The 18,070-nt window shown below is 36.2% G+C and overlaps 1 protein-coding gene across 2 annotated transcripts in view; it reads left to right on the top strand.

Moving 5' to 3' along the window:
* Nucleotides 1–18,070, top strand: part of LOC125659630 (dynein axonemal heavy chain 2-like) — a 59,598-nt gene continuing 41,528 nt past the window's right edge. Inside the window, exons 1-22 of one of the 2 annotated variants that reach the window (XM_048891366.2) lie at nucleotides 1–41; nucleotides 809–1,019; nucleotides 3,830–3,948; nucleotides 5,847–6,195; nucleotides 7,573–7,737; nucleotides 8,491–8,729; nucleotides 9,583–9,774; nucleotides 10,106–10,243; nucleotides 10,506–10,819; nucleotides 11,582–11,711; nucleotides 11,836–12,018; nucleotides 12,648–12,782; nucleotides 12,976–13,055; nucleotides 13,244–13,390; nucleotides 13,965–14,256; nucleotides 14,725–14,829; nucleotides 15,099–15,269; nucleotides 15,687–15,815; nucleotides 15,904–16,115; nucleotides 16,218–16,418; nucleotides 16,618–16,864; nucleotides 17,581–17,829. In XM_048891366.2, the coding sequence (XP_048747323.2) occupies nucleotides 833–1,019; nucleotides 3,830–3,948; nucleotides 5,847–6,195; nucleotides 7,573–7,737; nucleotides 8,491–8,729; nucleotides 9,583–9,774; nucleotides 10,106–10,243; nucleotides 10,506–10,819; nucleotides 11,582–11,711; nucleotides 11,836–12,018; nucleotides 12,648–12,782; nucleotides 12,976–13,055; nucleotides 13,244–13,390; nucleotides 13,965–14,256; nucleotides 14,725–14,829; nucleotides 15,099–15,269; nucleotides 15,687–15,815; nucleotides 15,904–16,115; nucleotides 16,218–16,418; nucleotides 16,618–16,864; nucleotides 17,581–17,829 (3,984 nt within the window). In that variant the 5' untranslated portion in view covers nucleotides 1–41; nucleotides 809–832. Of the gene's footprint in view, nucleotides 42–808; nucleotides 1,020–3,829; nucleotides 3,949–4,510; nucleotides 4,523–5,846; nucleotides 6,196–7,572; nucleotides 7,738–8,490; nucleotides 8,730–9,582; nucleotides 9,775–10,105; nucleotides 10,244–10,505; nucleotides 10,820–11,581; nucleotides 11,712–11,835; nucleotides 12,019–12,647; nucleotides 12,783–12,975; nucleotides 13,056–13,243; nucleotides 13,391–13,964; nucleotides 14,257–14,724; nucleotides 14,830–15,098; nucleotides 15,270–15,686; nucleotides 15,816–15,903; nucleotides 16,116–16,217; nucleotides 16,419–16,617; nucleotides 16,865–17,580; nucleotides 17,830–18,070 lie in introns of those variants that run through there. The other variant, XM_056149695.1, reaches the window with a different exon arrangement.

Below are 18,070 nucleotides of genomic sequence, written 5' to 3'. Positions count from 1 at the left end.
GATCATAAAACGCGAGAACGGAAGAGCAGGTGGTCGCTAAGGTAAACGATGCAGGTTTTCTTGAGATTGTTTTACTCTGCTTATTTACCCATTAAGTTAATTTTGTTTTGTACATCTATGTGCCACTTTACTTTGATATAAAGTTGTATTATTAAATCCATGTTAGGGATATTTCTTTATTGATTCATTCCTCAAGAGAGGAAAAACAAACGCCAGTGAAGCGGCGCCATATTACATTATTTTCAAGTTCGCTGATAATTTGTATAGTTGCATTATTTCAAAGGGTTTTGTCAGCTAATGTTTATACAAATTTGAGGGATTACAGAAACGTAATGAAAATAATCTATTTCAAATGTTACCCCCCCCCCCCACTCCTCCACCCCCCCCCCCCCCCCCCCCTCCAACCCCCCACAGTATCAACTCATGAATATATTTGCCCATGTACAAAAACAGTACATGTGTGTATAAGACTAACAGCTAGCTGAACTGAATGTAGACCACTAAATAGATGTTGTAAAGCTTAACTTTTTATGTGTACAGTCTTCGCAATGCCTTCTATATATATTTTTTGTGTTCCAAGTTCATTTGAATAATAGTATATAAACATCAAATGTTGCCAATTTCATTTTTTTTTTCACCCAGCCATTATATCCACTAAGATAGGGTGCAGTCAAAATATATTATGATTATGAGATTGTGGGAATGATAATTGACTTGAAAGAAATACTATCATCCTTATCTTATCTATGCAATTTGATTAATGTTTTAAACCAAAATTTCATTTACAGTTGCTCCTATTTTATTTCAGTATTTGACTGGTGCTCTGGATTAAATGTCAGATAAAGGTTCTCGGACAGGAACCCCTAAAGGGGGTTCTAGGAAAAGCTCAAAAGCTGGAACTCCGAGGGGCTCTAAAAGTGGAACACCAAAGGGTTCCAAAAGCAATACCCCTCTACCAACAGACCCCCAAACTACTACTCAAGAAATCACAGAGGAGGAGTCACTGGCTGCTGGTGCTTGTAAGTCATTACACTCTGTATGTTAAGTTAATCAGAAGTCCTGGAATAGATTTTATTTAGTTACCATATACATGTAATCTAGACTTTGTATTTCATAACAGCCATTTTGCCCCCACCCTCCCTCCTATAATTTAAGTCAAAAGTTTTAAAAGCTTTACAAGAAGATAATTTTTTTTATCTTTTAATGTAAAATGTATATATCTAATACAATTTCACATAATTTGTTTCTGATGTTTACAGTTATATCGAGTATGTAACATCAAAAGTGACACAGTATCTCAATTTTACTCAAATTCAGAAAAAAATGCTACTTTTTGTGAAAGCTTTTTTTTTTCAGGAAGCATAAAGTGCAGCTTTGGATAAACAATATTACTTTCACATAATGATAAATTCAGGGTCTAAATAACGTATAAGCAGAAATTTTAGCAGGGATTCAATTTTATTATAGCTACATGTAGAGTGATGAGATTGCTAAAATTAAATATCGCTAACAATTTATTCCATACCAGAGGTAATAGTATTAATTACCTTTCCTGAAATTTCAGAGGTAATAGTATTAATTACCTTTCCTGAAATTTTAAAGTAGCTAGAATTAGCTCTCGCTAAATTTATATACCCTGTTTTATGGACTTATCGCTAAATTTGTATCTCGTTAAATACCCTACGGTATATCCAAGCATTTGTTTTTCTGAAGAATCAAAACCTATGGGAAAAATTGCAATTTTATGTCAACTTACCTAAAATAGCAGAAAATCATTATGTTTATGACTTCATAATTCTAATTATACTTCCATATCATGAAATTGAGAATATCTTTTTAATTGCATTGGGATTCTTGCACAAAATGTATGTTAAACTTTAAAACACTTGAAAACTGGTTTTAAAGCTTTCAGATTTCAAAAAGTTACATGAGTAAGAGAAATCTAGATTTTCAAAAGTTCAGATTCTAAATATGATTTAGAATCTTAGTGCTCTAAAAGTTTTGGAAATTTAGCTCACCTGAGCCTCAGGATCAAGAGAAATTTTTCTGATTGAAATTTCTTTGGTTAACTTTTTACATTATTGATTTCTTCTATGGAACTATATATTGCCCAATTTCAACTAAACTTGCCTTTATAAGTATCTTTTGGGTAAATGAACTTAAGTTTGAAGTTTCAATCCTTGCTCCTTTAAAGGGGGGGGGGGGGGGGGGGGGGGGTAAGAAATGTGAAAATACAGTGAAGTGCTTATAAAATCATCTTGACAGCAGGAAAACCAAAACTTTCCTTAAAAGTTTCCTTATATGAATTTGTTAAAACCATATGACCCCAGGGATAAGGACATGGCTACAATAGGGGTTTAAAAATTTAAGTACTTATAGTATCACAGAAGTCTTTTAAAAATGTTGTACGTAATCTGTCAGGTTTTGATTTTTGAAAAGTAAATTCATTCAAATATATGAGATTGTACAATTTTCAATTTGTCTGAATGAGTATTCTGAACAATTTAGATTTTTTTTAATATTCAAAACTTTAAAATCTTAATATTAATTTTGACTTTGAATTGCCAAGTGTTATTCTGTGATAGATATTTTATATTCATCAGCAGTCTGAGAATTTAACGGTAGACCGATAGACCGCGGCTATGCCAAATGAGGTCGGGCCATGTCATGTGCAAATAAGATATCCCCAATTGTCAATGCCAAATTCTAAGAAACAAAGGAATATTTATGATACGTGTGTGATGATGCACTTAAAATAAATATTTTCCCTTACAATTGTCAAAATTTATTTTTGTGACCTGGATTTCCCTCCGTTAATTTTAAAGTATATTAACTATCAATTATAATCGGACATAAAATTCTATAATAATTAAAGTAATTTAACTACTGAAAAAGTGTAAATAAATATTTTCTATGTTTATATTTGTTGTGTCTATGTCATTTAAAAAGTTCAATTCTCAGACTGGTGTCATCATGCTTATGTGTTATACATGTACATACTCGATATGACTGTATTATTTCTAGGTGTTATACCTGTAGCGGTCAGAAGGGTTTGATCACCAGTAACCAGATAGCTCAGTTGGTAGAGCACCTGATTAGAGTATTTAGGGGCCCAGGTTCGAATCCTGGTCTGGTCCGTTGCATTTTTTCCCTTCCTGTTACATTTGGTGCCGTAGACCTGCCCCTGGAACTGACAGGTGAAAATGCCTGCCAGGGGATTAAGATCCGGAGTTGATGTCTTCAGGTGTGAAGACATTTAAGGAGGGAGGAATGTGGCGGTCAGTCGAGTTCGATCGCTGGTGGCCAGTTAGCTCAGTTGGTAGAGCACTGACTAGAGGTTCGGGTTCAAATCCCGGTCTGGTCTGTTGTATTTTCTCCCTTCCTGTTACATTTTGGTGCCATGACTGTCTGGCCACCTGCGATTGAAACCCGGCTGACCGCTACATTCCTCCCTCCTTAAATTGTCTTCGTCCTCGAAAACACAAACCAGATTCTTTTGTCCCTGGCAGGGCTTTCACTTGCAAGTCCAGGAGTGGTCATGGTACCAAATGTAATAGGAAAGGAGAAAATGCAATGGACCAGACCGGGATTCGAACCTGGGGCCCCTGAATCTCAAGTGAGGTGCTTTACCAACTGAGCTGATTGGCCACCAGTGATCGAACCTGGCTGACCACTACATACCTTTAAGCATTGAAATACATGATTATAAGTTATAAGCATGTGATGCATTACAAGATGGATGTATGAGAATCAAGACACAGCCACATCAATGTGAGCAATTCATGAATAAATCTGGAAATCTTACCTCTCTTTTTTTTTACATTTCCAGCAAATGGTGCCTTACAACCAAGTGAAGCTGACCCAACAGCTGTAGGTACTTCTAATGGGACAGGGGAGGGAGAGACGGAACAAGAAGATGTTGTAGAGGAGGACAATAAGCCAAGTGTGGTAAGTCATACAGAGGACAACAAGTCAAGTGTGTTAAGTCATACAGACGACAACAAGTCAAGTGTGTTAAGTCATACAGAGGACAATAAGTCAAGTGTGTTAAGTCATACAGATGACAATAAGCCAGTCATACAGATGACAATAAGCCAAGTGTGGTAAGTCATACAGATGACAATAAGCCAAGTGTGGTAAGTCATACAGAGGACAACAAGTCAAGTGTGTTAAGTCATACAGAGGACAATAAGTCAAGTGTGTTAAGTCATACAGATGACAATAAGCCAGTCATACAGATGACAATAAGCCAAGTGTGGTAAGTCATACAGATGACAATAAGTCAAGTGTGGTAAGTCATACAGATGACAATAAGCCAAGTGTGTTAAGTCATACAGATGACAATAAGCCAAGTGTGGTAAGTCATACAGACGACAATAAGTCAAGTGTGTTAAGTCATACAGAGGACAATAAGTCAAGTGTGTTAAGTCATACAGATGACAATAAGCCAAGTGTGGTAAGTCATACAGATGACAATAAGCCAAGTGTGGTAAGTCATACAGATGACAATAAGCCAAGTGTGGTAAGTCATACAGACGACAATAAGTCAAGTGTGTTAAGTCATACAGAGGACAATAAGTTAAGCATGGTAAGTCATACAGATGACAATAAGTTAAGCATGGTAAGTCATACAGATGACAATAAGTCAAGTGTGGTAAGTCATACAGACGACAATAAGTCAAGTGTGGTAAGTCATACAGACGACAATAAGTCAAGTGTGTTAAGTCATACAGACGACAATAAGTCAAGTGTGTTAAGTCATACAGAGGACAACAAGTCAAGTGTGGTAAGTCATACAGAGGACAATAAGTCAAGTGTGTTAAGTCATACAGAGGACAATAAGTCAAGTGTGTTAAGTCATACAGATGACAATAAGTCAAGTGTGGTAAGTCATACAGAGGACAATAAGTCAAGTGTGGTAAGTCATACTGACGACAATAAGTTAAGCATGGTAAGTCAGACAGAAACACAGGAATAGGGAATCAATGCAATAACTATAACTGCCTCCTAGCTGGACTGATCTGCAACTGAAATGGGGCAGCTGAGATCAAAGAAGTGGATGGTACAAGATGTGTTTCATTGACAATAATGTGTATTGTGAACCCAGATGAAAGGGAAACCACCCATGACCTAGAGGTCATTTTCCACCAGAATCCAGTTTGCATGGCTTTTTGCATAGATATGACCATTTTCTGAGCAAATTAGTGAGATAATGAGATTGAGCTTTGAAATGTGGAGGATTAAGAGTAATTGGAAGAGGAGGAAGATTATTTTCAAATGACCCATTTACAGCATGTCTGAATCCATACAAAAATACATCCATTTGTAGATGTGATAGAAAATGATACAGTAAAACACATTTATAGTGAAGTACATGTACTGCTGGTGAACCATTATGTGATGCGTTATAAATGTAATTCATTATATACATGTATCCTATAAGTTCATAATATGTTTTGAAACTAATGGGGATGAAAATCACTTCACTGTAAATGTGTTTAACTGTACACTGTAAATGTGTTTGACTGTACCCTGTAAATGTGTTTGACTGTACACTGTAAATGTGTTTGACTGTACACTGTAAATGTGTTTGACTGTACACTGTAAATGTGTTTGACTGTACACTCTAAATGTGTTTGACTGTACACTGTAGTAGACTAAATACATGCATGTATCAGGATTATATCAATATTGTTAGGTTGTTAAAAAAATCACTTAAATTTGATCTGTGATTGCAGTTTACTAGCCCTTAATTTGGTAGTCTTGAGTTAGAAGATCACAGAAATGTTGCACAGAAAAGTGGTAGAAACTAAATCTCTTATGCTGATATAATGCATTATTTTCAGATTTCATTAATCAAAGAAAGAATCACAGTGCAGGGTCTGACAGAGGAAATGTGGAAGGAAATCCATGATGATGCAATCAATCAATTCATTAATGACCCGGGAACTAAGTTGATGGTAGCTTACATGGATCCATACAAAGGTTTCCTGATCGAACATGCAATACCGCCATATTTAGTGGACCAGTTAACTTACCTCATCAAAGCCAGCAGCATTAAGGAACTGACTGCAGAGACATTCTTACAGAAAGTACAGTATGGTACCATCAAAGGAAATCAGATTGAGAGCTTGCTGAGGATGATGATGGGCATATATGCCCCAATCTTCTTCGAGAACACAACGTGGCCAGACAGTATCCTTTACACAGTATAAATGAAACACATGTACATAGTTACCTCACTCAGTGTAGAAGTTAGGCTATACGGACCGTGGGTATCGGCCTGAGTAGCTCAGTGGTTTATATACTATATCCTAGCTCTGTTGCCGTAGACCACCACTGCACTGCAGGTTGTCCAGCGAAAAGAATCTGGGTTATGAGTCTTCAAGGACGAAGACAAATTAAAGGAGGGAGAAATGTAGTAGTTTGGGGCTATATGGACCGTGGTTATCTGCCTGGGTAGCTCAGTGGAGAGAGCACCCTACTAGTAATGCAGGGATCCTGGGTTTGATTCCTGGTCCAGCCAAAAATTTTCTCCTCTACTACACTATATACTTTATTAGATAGGTAGCAATTTATAATATGCATATAACCATCTTCTGTAGAAGTAGAATTTAATTAGGTCACCTGAGTGACTTAGGTTATTTATTGCAATCAGTATACCCATCAGTTAATGCCCACCGTCTGTAGTTTGTTGTCCAGTAAGATTTACTTTATTGGGTGAGTTCATGCATGTGTACATTCATTTGTTAATGGCTATTTTCCTTTGTTTTGTTCAAGAATCAAGCCACATATCTGATACAATTTTTGTGTGTGCAAATTTGCAGAAAAGCTGGTTTACTTAAATGTCTGTGTTCTTATTGATTTTCAAGGTCAAATGTAAAAGTTTTCAAGATTTTAATTGTATTTTGTATGGCACTTACATGTACATTGATGGTAACTTACACAAAGATCTGGGGCCAAATGGAATTCAATGGCTAAGTGTCAAATGTCAAGGTCAATATAGGGGAAATTTTGGTATCCCTTCTGGGCTCCTATTGATTTTATAGTTAAAGGTCAAAGAACATTGCAAAAGATCAATTTTGGAAATATGCTCATGTTGCAAGGGGGCCTGTACCACTTTGAGTAAGTCTAGATGATTTCCTAATTTGTACATCAAGATGGATATCTGTGAATGGCTATAGATATGCAGAATTCAAAGAGGCCTGTAGCCTTGTGGTTGGGATATAGTACGTGTGATGTGGAGGTCAACTAATACAAAATATCAAAGTTTTAGATTGCTATTTGACATATCGCTGGAAAGGTACTTACCAGAGAAGAGGTCAAGTTGGATTATGGCTAATTTAGGAGAAAATCTGGATTATGAATAAAAATTTGAATTGTCGTTGAAAATTGTAGGAAGCAGGAATGTTAGTTTTAAAATAGTATCATCTGGTTATGTAAAATTAAACCTTGTTTCACTAGGAGCACTTCAATTAGCAAGACATTTAAATTGACTTTCTCAATGTATGGTGACCATTAATTTGCCCACATTCCTCTATTTTCCTTTATATGATCCTTGACGAAATGTAGGTATAAAAAATGACTTTTCAGCACAGCTGCATAAATTTCTGGCTAATTTGACAGACACACGATGGAAGTTGGAGGGAAAAACAGTTATGTACATTCCCACTGAGGGCCTGAAACACCCAGCAGAAGAGGCAGCAAAAAACAAAGACCTGGTGCAGAGATTGGAAAGTAAGTCTTTATTTTCTGTTTTGAAGATTAATCTATTCCACATGTTTTATGACATAAGTCTTCTTTTAAGTCCATTGTTTACATTGGCTTGTACTATATGTTTCTTGTTTAAACAATGTTGTGTGGTTTTCTTGTCAATATTGGGGATATAACGGATGCCAGTACGTACAATAGGAAAATTAAATGATGTGCACTAGCTCCAACTGAACTGACTGTAGAATATGTTTTTTTGGTCAATGCTATGTACATTTACAACCAATGTTATGTAAAGTAAGAACACATGATGGAACAGCATTTACAGCCATGTTATGTAAATTAAATGAGAACACATGATGGGACAGCAGAGATTTTTTGACTGGCAGAAAAATTCTAAGTTTGTTTCTTTTGGGTTCATATGATATTTCACTGAATGATATTGAAGAAAATGTAAAGTTAGCTATTATTTTTGTTTGTATTTTTTGTTTAAAGCTACAAATATTTTAGATTAAGGAAAAATTATGCCTGTAGTTTCCAATGTTTTGGCAATCAACACATGGCAAGATGATGGCCCACGTGGATCATGGTTAGGAACCATGCCAAGTATTGCCATCTGATTTATGTGTTATTGATGTATGAATTTAAAGCTATACAAGAGATTGTTAAATGTAAATAGTTTGTCATCACTAGGGATGATGTATGTATTTTACAAATTTGTAGAAGTTCATGTACATCGTAAATGGGGAGATTTTTCTGTATCTGAATTTGTCCTTTCAGCTGCAATGATCCACTGGGCTAGACAAATAAAGGAAGTACTCAGCAATCAAGATGCTTTTGAAATGGCTGAAAACTCAGGTCCTTTGGACGAGATTGAATTCTGGAAAAATCGTTGTGCAGATTTGACAGGCATCAGTACCCAACTTGACAAGCCAGGTGTCAAAAAGATCACAGAAATCCTGACGCTTGCCAAGTCCTCTTATGTAGGACCCTTCCTGAAACTATCCAGCGAGATCAAGGTGAGCACATGTAGAGAGGGAAGGCATTTCTTGAGATGACTTGGTTTTTGTGTAGAGAAGGAAGGTAATTGTTAAGATGACTTGGTTTTTGTGTAGAGAAGGAAGGTATTTGTTAAGATGACTTGGTTTTTGTGTAGAGAAGGAAGGTATTTGTTAAGATGACTTGGTTTTTGTGTAGAGAAGGAAGGTATTTGTTAAGATGACTTGGCTTTTGTGTAGAGAAGGAAGGTTTTTGTTCTTGTTAAGACAAGGAAGGAAAATTGAATTATTTGGGGGGTAAAGTACATGTAAAATACAAACACAAGATAATTTTATAACCATTTGGCATAAAATTATTTTCTTTCACTGGCGTAATTGTTATCCAATGTATTAAATCTGTATGGCTCAGGCGATTTTTGGCTATGTTGAGGGTTAACATTTGAACATTTTCAACCTCTTCTCAGATGTTACATCCCCGACATGAGGGTATGTTCAACATTCTAAATTTGAATAGTTATATTAAACTAGAAGTCCAGTTGTGAGATTGATGTTCCCCTAAAGAGATGTTTAGGCCTATGGGTGAAGCTCTCCATATTTCACACTGAAAATGAATGAATTAAATCTCTAGAATTGTCTTCAATGAGGGTAGAAAAACGAAATTTAGAAAAATAGCATTGTAGCATAATATTGAAATGCTGAGACACTAGATATTTATAGACATTCCTTCAGTGTTTATATACTTAACCTATTTTCTGCGGGTCTGCTTCCGGAGCCCAGATTATTTGATCTTTGTGTGTGATAATCTTCTGTATGCCTGTAGAGTATGCGGCAGTCTTTTTCTGTTTGTAATGAAGACACTTCTTTATTTTAACAGGAGGGATCACGCCAGGCCGAGAGCAATTTGAAATTTCTGATGGTTCTGAAGGATCCATGCTATGAATTGTCTGAAGCCAAACCCAAAGATATTCCAGCTATGTTGCCCAAAATTTTGAACACTATAAGATTTATATGGGTGAACTCGGAATTTTACAAAACAAGAGAAAGGCTTACTGGCATTTTAAAGAAGGTAGGTTTTCAGCCCGTAGCTGAATGGCACTGTTCCACAATTACAAATCAGAACACCAAACTATACACCTGCTTGTTGTCTGTTTTGATGCCATCATGAGTCTTATTCAAATAGTTTTATGTAAAGTGAGCAATAACAAGTATTATTCAAGTATGCTTTACTGTAATGATTTTATTGGATATAATGAACTATATTTTGCTGACCCTGGAGATTTGCTATAACCGTGTTTTACTGTAATTATTTTATTGGATTTAATGAACTATATTTCGCTGACCCTGGAGATTTGTTATAACCATGCTTTAGTGTAATTATTTTATTGGTTTGTGTGTAGATCAGCAATGAGGTGATCAGAAGATGCTGTAGGGACATAAACCTGGAGAAGATATTTGATGGCTACGTACAGACGGGACTGAAATCCTTGAATGACAGCATTGATTGCTGTGAGCAGTGGAAGGAGGTGTACAGGAAGGTAAGCTCATTCAGAGTGTAGAAGTCTATTTCCCTCTACTCATTCATGTCACAGTAGGTGTGGCATGATAAAGATCCCTCAAGTGTCGAGCATAGCTAGGCCAAAATTTTGCAGCCCTTCACCAGCAATGTTGACGTCTCCATATTAGTGAAAGATTCTCGAGAGGGACGTTAAACAATATATAATCAATCAATCAATCATTCATTCTGTGTCATAACTTTATTTGATCTTTTGAAGTATTTTACAACGTAATATTTTGCAGACGGCCAGATTGCATCACAAGTTTTCTCCTGTTGGCTGGGTGTTGGATAAAAGCAGTATTTTTGCTCAGATTGATGCATTCATTCAGAGATGTAAAGACTTAATCGAAGTTTGTGAAGCTCAGATTCATTTCGCGCGTCGAGAGGACGGAGAGAAAATGGAAATGCCTCACTTCGCTGGACAGAAGGGACCGGAGATTGCCCGGGGCTTGATTGAGATAGAGACGGCATTTGAGAGAAATCTGAACCAGTTAAGATCTGTCAAGAGCACTATACTAGATGTCAAGGCAACATCATGGCACGACGACTACAACAGGTGAATGTTATTTGAAATTACTAGCACTTGTTCAAATTCAACTGAGCAGATGGAGTTTGGTTAGTGTTGTTTGAGGGTTGCCGATACATGTATCTATAAAACCTGAAGGATGGTCTTTATAGGGGGGGAATCTTGTAAGTTAGGGTTTTGTAAAGGAGTGGGTTATGTGAGGTATTGTATTTTTGTTTGAACAGTATTGTATTGATGTATGTATAGAAAATACATACATAAATAGGATCAAGGCAGCAGGCACACTGTCTATATAAGTGCTCTCTGTCGGTCAGTTATGACAGAATGTAATCAATATAGTACATGAAAATATCAACAAAATGATTAAACAAAGAATGAAATAGATTAGATAGTCTGTCTCAAGGCCAATTCTACTTGGAGTCTGTGTAAAAGGGGATGTTGTAAGTGTACATCTTGAGGCCTGTTCTACAAATGAGCCGTTCCTAGAAAAAAAGGCCCTTATCTTATCCAACAATGTTTTTCAAAAAACGTCATAATGAAAAAACGCAACGTCATTTTTTGCATACTTGTAAAGAAAAAGGTCATGATTACCAATCACAAGTTGGTTGTCATCTTTGATTGACTGTTATATTCTAACGACAATCAAGATTGCTCTAATATTTTGAGGGAGGATGTTCTCTGTAGTTTACACTTTAGCACTAATATACTTAAGGGCCCTTTTTGCTAGGAACGGCTCAAATGATATAATAAAATGTTTTTAAGTATGCTAATAAGTTTGTAAACTTTCTACAGGTTCCGTGCAGGAATCAAAGACTTGGAGGTGATGATGACAAACGTCATCACGTCAGCTTTTGACACTGTCACAACTGTTGAGCAAGGAGTTGAACTGCTTGACATCTTTATGCATTTATCTACACGAGAGGTAAAATTTTATATTTATAGTACTTTTGTTCCAAATATTTAGTACTGGTTTGGTATGAATAGTAACATCTATTCATCCTTCAGAAAAATCTTCTGTTGCTGAACATTTTTTCATGTTTTAATAGGCAATAAGGAGAACCATTGACAAGAAGAATGTGGACGTGTATCTGATGTTTAACGATGAGTTGAATGCTGTAAAGAAGGAACTCACCAACAAAGCGAAGTCTCCCATTCCCTGGCATCCAAAGTTTGCTGGACAAGGCTTGTGGGCCAGACAGCTGAAGAGAAGGATCGAGAGAGGCATGATGGTCAGGGCATATTATATCTATCCAACCACCTGCAATCTTTCATTTTATGTGACTCTCTACGGATAACAGGATCCTTTAAGATTTTAGATCTCATTTTCTAGTGCTTTTATACATTAAGACTCTCTGTTCCTACTATAAAATTTGAGGTTCATATTTTTTCAAAACTTTTCAGTCTGCCCATCTTCTGTGTGTTAACATTTTTGACTTCAAAGCTTTACTTAAGAATGATATAGGAAATTTAAAGAAAAATTTGAAGAACTTGGAGGGTATGATTGCTAAAAATTTATAAGCTAGCTTCTGGAGATATCCTCATGTACCAGCCATGTAGATTCATGCAAGTTTGTTTAAATTATGACACTTCAAGCCTGGGCGGGGCTACAGTATGGATTCAAAGTTTAGTGTCCCACATTATATATTATGTATATGTAGGTGCTAAAGTGTAGCAGTGTGATGTGTTATTGTTTGTGCACACTGGAAAGTTCCGTATAATGGGATTATTTCGTAGATGCTCGAATTATTCTTGTGGGTTGGTTATTTTCCATGTGCTTGATAGAGAATACTGCAGATTGATGAAATATTTTGTAGGGGCTATGCTGAGGAATGCTATTGTATGATGTGTTATTTTGTAGGTGCTGGACAGAGCATTCTTTCTACCACCAACAGGAAAAAGTGAAGAAGTTCGTACTCAGTATCAACAATTGTGCCAGGCTTTGGATGAGTACATCAGAAAAACATTCCATGAATGGACTCTAACTGTCGATAAGGTGGATATGATAATTTCATCATCATATCTTTTTTTTTGAATTCTATAGAAATATGAAGCAGTATGATGCATTATACATGTTGTTGGAATTTTTTTTTTGGGGGGGGGGGGGGTTCAATTCTTTGTTTATGAATCAAATTGTATGATATTTATGAATTAACTTGTATGTAACTGTTACATTCAACATCATATAGGAGCCTGAGAAACTTCTAGAGGTACCCCTTATGTGTCGAAGCTCTGAGAGACCACCCATGTTGGACATCAACTTCAACAGGTATTTTTTGGAATATTTTGAGTACTTTGTGACTTTGCTTATAGATGGTGGCCTCTGTGTTCTTCCAAAGTTTTTAAAAAATTAATTGCATATTAGACAATAGTATGAAAAATACTACATAAAGACGTGTTTTAGACATACTTAGATGTTATAATGAATGTACCACTGTTTATGCATCATATTTACAGAGGCTTGCTGAAGATGTTCCAAGAAATTCACTACTGGGAACGCCTGATGTTTGAGATCCCTCATTATGCCACCAATGTTTACAATAAACGGGAGGATCTAAGATCTCTCCGAGAGCATGTTCTTTTGGTTGTCAGGGACTACAACAGGTACAATTTGACAGATCTGCAGTTGTCTTAGAAATATTCATTGATGAAAGGTGAATCATGCATTGTGTAAATTAAAAGGGACTTAGTGTTTGACTGTCTGAACTTATAAAGGAGTCTGATGTACAATTATCCCGAACAAAATTTTCATTAGTGGAAAACTAAAACTCATAAACCCGGGTATTGTATTGAAGAGAATCATTGTAGTAAATTCTCAATCAAGAGATTTTTCAAGAAGTAATCTTATTCTTAAAGAATATTGGTCCATCAATTTAGCTTTGAATCCTATTGGAAATATTGTTTTATGACATATGTGATAGAAAGCTTTTTAAGTAAAAAATCTGAAACAATTGTCTATAAAAATCCACAGAGAAAAGTGTAAGTCACTCAGGAAAATGAGGCATTATTTGGATTTTTATTAATATGAGCTTAAAGCAATAACGCCCAACACATAGTTTGGGATATTATGGGAAGAAGAAAATAAATCTTTCAAAGCATTTTTAAGAATGTGTATAAACTGTTATGAAAGAAAAATTGAGGATATGTATGTACAAAGTCTCACTGAATTCTATTTTAGGATCATAGCTGCATTGTCATTGGAAGAGAGAGGTTTATTCAGGGAAAGAATTAGATTCCTGGACAAGAAAATACATCCAGGACTGACAAAATTGACATGGGCTTCCAAAGGAATTTCTGACTATTTTGTGACGGACTGTCGGATCAATGCTGCCAAAATCCAGTCCATGGTGGACGACTACAAGGGAGCCAACCAGGAGATATCCAGCATGTGCGTGAAGATCAGTGAACTGTCCCTCATCAAGATTGACAACCGCAAAGTCTATGAGAATTTGGAGTTTGACGAAGAACAGGTAACGGAATTAAAGCGAATTCTCTGATGTCCAAATCTTAGTAGATCAACAGTAATCCTCCTGGTGATTTGTGTAAAGACAATCTGACAACAATTTAGGAAACATTTATTAAATAAGTGGATCCAGATATCTGTGTGGGCTTCGTATCCTTCTGCGAGTGTGCATTTACTATCCCATGTCTGTATTCTATTAGTATGAATTAGAAATAGGTCCTCCAAGCCAAAACCACTCTGGGCAGAATAACTCAAATCTTGTAGGTGCTAATAATAGTACTGTAGACCATTATTGTACTGTGATATATGCATGTACAGTGATTGTAGTGAGAGAAGGGGCATTCTATGGGAGATTTATATCTGTATTTCTTTATTCTACATAGGAAACAAGGTCATGAAGCCAATTAACATATAAATTACAATTATTTAATATTTTCTGTTCTTGGATACTTGAAATATTTTTTGTTCAATGTAGGCAAAGCATAGAGAATTTACGGCTGAGAAATTGAAGACTATGCATATGGAAATAGTTAGAGTCATGAAGAAAACATATGAAATCTTCAAAACAGATGGGCAAGAGGTGAGACAGTTTTCATTATAAACATGTATGTAAATGTATGTGAAATCAGACAGAAAAGCAATTATTTGTTGTTGTGAAAAGCTGTTAGTATTACAGACAGAAAAGCAATTATTTGTAGTTGTGAAATTCTGTTAGCATACAGACAGAAAAGCAATTATTTGTAGTTGTGAAAATCTGTTAGCATACAGACAAAAAAGCAATTTTTTGTTGTTGTGAAAATCTGTTAGCATACAGGCAGAAAAGTAATTATTTGTTTAATGTGTGTAAAGGTACAACAGCATTGGGTGCGTTACCTGGAAAAAATGGACCGCATGGTGGAGGAGGCATTCCGACTGAATGTGAAATGGTCCCTACAGGAGTTGTCCAAGGCAATCAATGGGGATGGAAAGTCAGCACCTAACCCACTGTTCAGAGTCAAAGTCTGTTTGCAGGGTGACAAGGTATTCATGTTTTGTTCCTCTTGTACAGAAGACATGCTGAAAACGAATATGCATATAACAAATTCACACTTAATTATTCATATCAATTACCCCATGAGGGAACAATAGCAAAAAATTTTACTGCAACAGAGTTTGGTTATTATAAACGAACTGTTTTTTGCAGGTCCTGGAGGTTCACTATAACTGTGTTTTACTGTATAACGAAGTTTGGTTATAACAAACTGATTTTTGCAGGCCCTGTAGGTTCACTTTAACTGTGATTTACTGTATAATGAAGTTTGGTTATAACAAACTGATTTTTGCAGGCCCTGTAGATATGCTATAACTGGGTTTCACTGTATTCTGCTATACTATGTATTTCTTTTTCTGTTACATCCACAATCCGATGAGAAATGCTTGGATTTATTCTTTTTGTAGGTGGAGTTCCAGCCAACTCTGAAGCAGCTAGCATCTGTGATTGGTGGAATTGGTAGTCAGCTGACTAGCTCTATCAAAGGCATTAACAGGCTTCCTCTTATCCTAGCCAAGAAGAAATCGTCAAAGGAGGTACTACTGTTTTTTCGTATTTTGTTTTAATACACTTTTTCTTCAAAAGTATGAAAACTTAAGAAACCATACATATTTTTATTTGCAGGCCATATTTGCCATGATATCATCTGATGAGGAAACCAAGAAGATACAGACAGTCATAAATCAAGGCATGGCAACTAATGCCCAGAACCTACAGAATTACCTGAGCACCTGGGATAATTACCGCGAGATCTGGGAAATCAATAAAGATATGTTTATCAAAAGATACCAGAACCTCAACCCCCAGGTGGCCTCTTTTGATGCTGATATTGCTAGGTCTGTTCCACTCAGTATCCACATAAAATCATGACTTCTCAGTTCTTTCAACACATCTGAATGCATTACTTCTGACCTCATGACCTCTGTTCCTTTTGACAGGTATGATGAAGTGGCTAATAACGTGCAGACGCAGGAAACCATTCTGAACATTCAGTTTGTTCTCTTGGACTGTTCTCCATTGAAGTATGCTATCCTCAGTCACTGCACGGAGTGGCAGAACAAGTTCACTACACTGCTCAGCACCATTGCCACCACCCGACTTAAGGAGCTACACACATTCCTTAAGGAGAATGGAGAAAAGTGAGACTTTTGATTATTTTCTACATATACAATGTATTATCTTACCTTCTGGTCAGAGAAGAAAGGCATATTGCCTTGTGCCTAAAGTCAGGTGAAGTGTTGTGAAGATTGTTTTTTTGTTGTTGAAGAAATGTGTAATGGTGTGTGTGTGTGTATATACGTGATAGTCTCATTGGCTAATTGATGCCTGTAATTTCAGTGTCAGCAAACCCCCTCAGACTTTGGACGAGTTGGGGCTGAGCCTCGGACTGTGGGAGAAATTGAATGGTGGCCTTGGGGAGACCGAAGCCAAATTCCCACCACTTCATGATCAGTTCAGCATCCTGGAAAAGTATGAAGTACCAATCAAAGAGGAGGTGACAACCATGTTGTCAGAACTAAGCAATGATTGGATAGTATTCCAACAGAAGTTGATTGATGCTGAACAAATGCTTAAAAAACACAAGGTAAGATTTATGAATGTTCTATTGTATTGAAGGGGTTACTTCAACAAGTTTGAAATCACTGTAAACAGAAATGAAGGACATAACTAGGCATCTTAAAAATTTGAAAGTGCAGATGAAATCCTTGAGATTTAAAATGTTTTAATTTTCCAAAGTTCAATTTTCTTGTGACAAAACTTAAATGATATTTACAGTTAATTTTGCACAATTTCTTTTAATTTGATGTTATAAAAATAGAACATTTCATCTCTGTTGATTTTTTTTTTATTTGTACAAGGAACTTAAGTGTTTGCTTTTCACAAGAAATGTTTGACTTCACTAAACAAGTTGTGTACAGTGTATGTCTATCAGTTGTTGTCTCAATATAAATCTTCTTCATGAAGTTTACCCTGTATTTGTGAAAAGGAAAGGAATAAAAAGATGTGCACTTCAACAAAATTTTAAGAATCCAGGAAGTCTTGATGTCTTCAGATAATGTGCCAAAAAATTGTGCATACAAACTCGTCAAAATAAATTTGCTTCAAGAGAATGACCGTCATTGTGGAGATTATATTAGGCCCTTACTATGTACAGTATGATATATAGTACTGTTATGAACAGACTTACTCACATTGTGATATATATCTCATGATTTATACTGAAATAGGTAGCATTTAATGTTATGACAAATCAGCATGCTATGTGGTTTTGTTAAGTGAATGTCCTACATTTTTGCACAGGAAAAATTCAGAAGTGGATTGCTGGCCCAGTCCGAAGAATTCAAGAAGCAAGTCCACAATTTGGTGGATGAGTTCGTAACCAAGGGGCCCTTCACTAGTACCATACCCACTCCAGATGCCTTGGAAAACATCAACATCATCCGATCTCAAATGGAGGAGCTGAAAAAGCAGGAGCAGAATATAAGAAAGGGATTAAACATATTCAAGATTGATCAGCCACCTTCAAAGGAGATCGCTAACCTAGAGAAAGTAAGCAACACTTAATGGGGTAACTAAATGGACTCGCTGTTTCAGATTAGTGGGTCTTCATTACTGCAGGGTGCTGACTTGGGTTACATATATTTGGCTCACTCTCATAATGAAGATTATTCTTACTGCCTACAGTTTTGTTCTTTTGAATGATTTAAATGTCAAGTCTTACTGGCAGAAGCAGCAGTTCCAAGTACTGAGAGATCTGAAAGTGGGTAGACAGAAAATGGGTGTTTCAATA

Source organism: Ostrea edulis, chromosome 9 (assembly GCF_947568905.1).
Source record: "Ostrea edulis chromosome 9, xbOstEdul1.1, whole genome shotgun sequence".
Classification (NCBI taxonomy): Eukaryota; Metazoa; Mollusca; class Bivalvia; order Ostreida; family Ostreidae; genus Ostrea; species Ostrea edulis.
The sequence above is the reverse complement of the archived record's forward strand: the minus strand, read 5'-3'. Positions and strand labels throughout refer to the sequence as shown.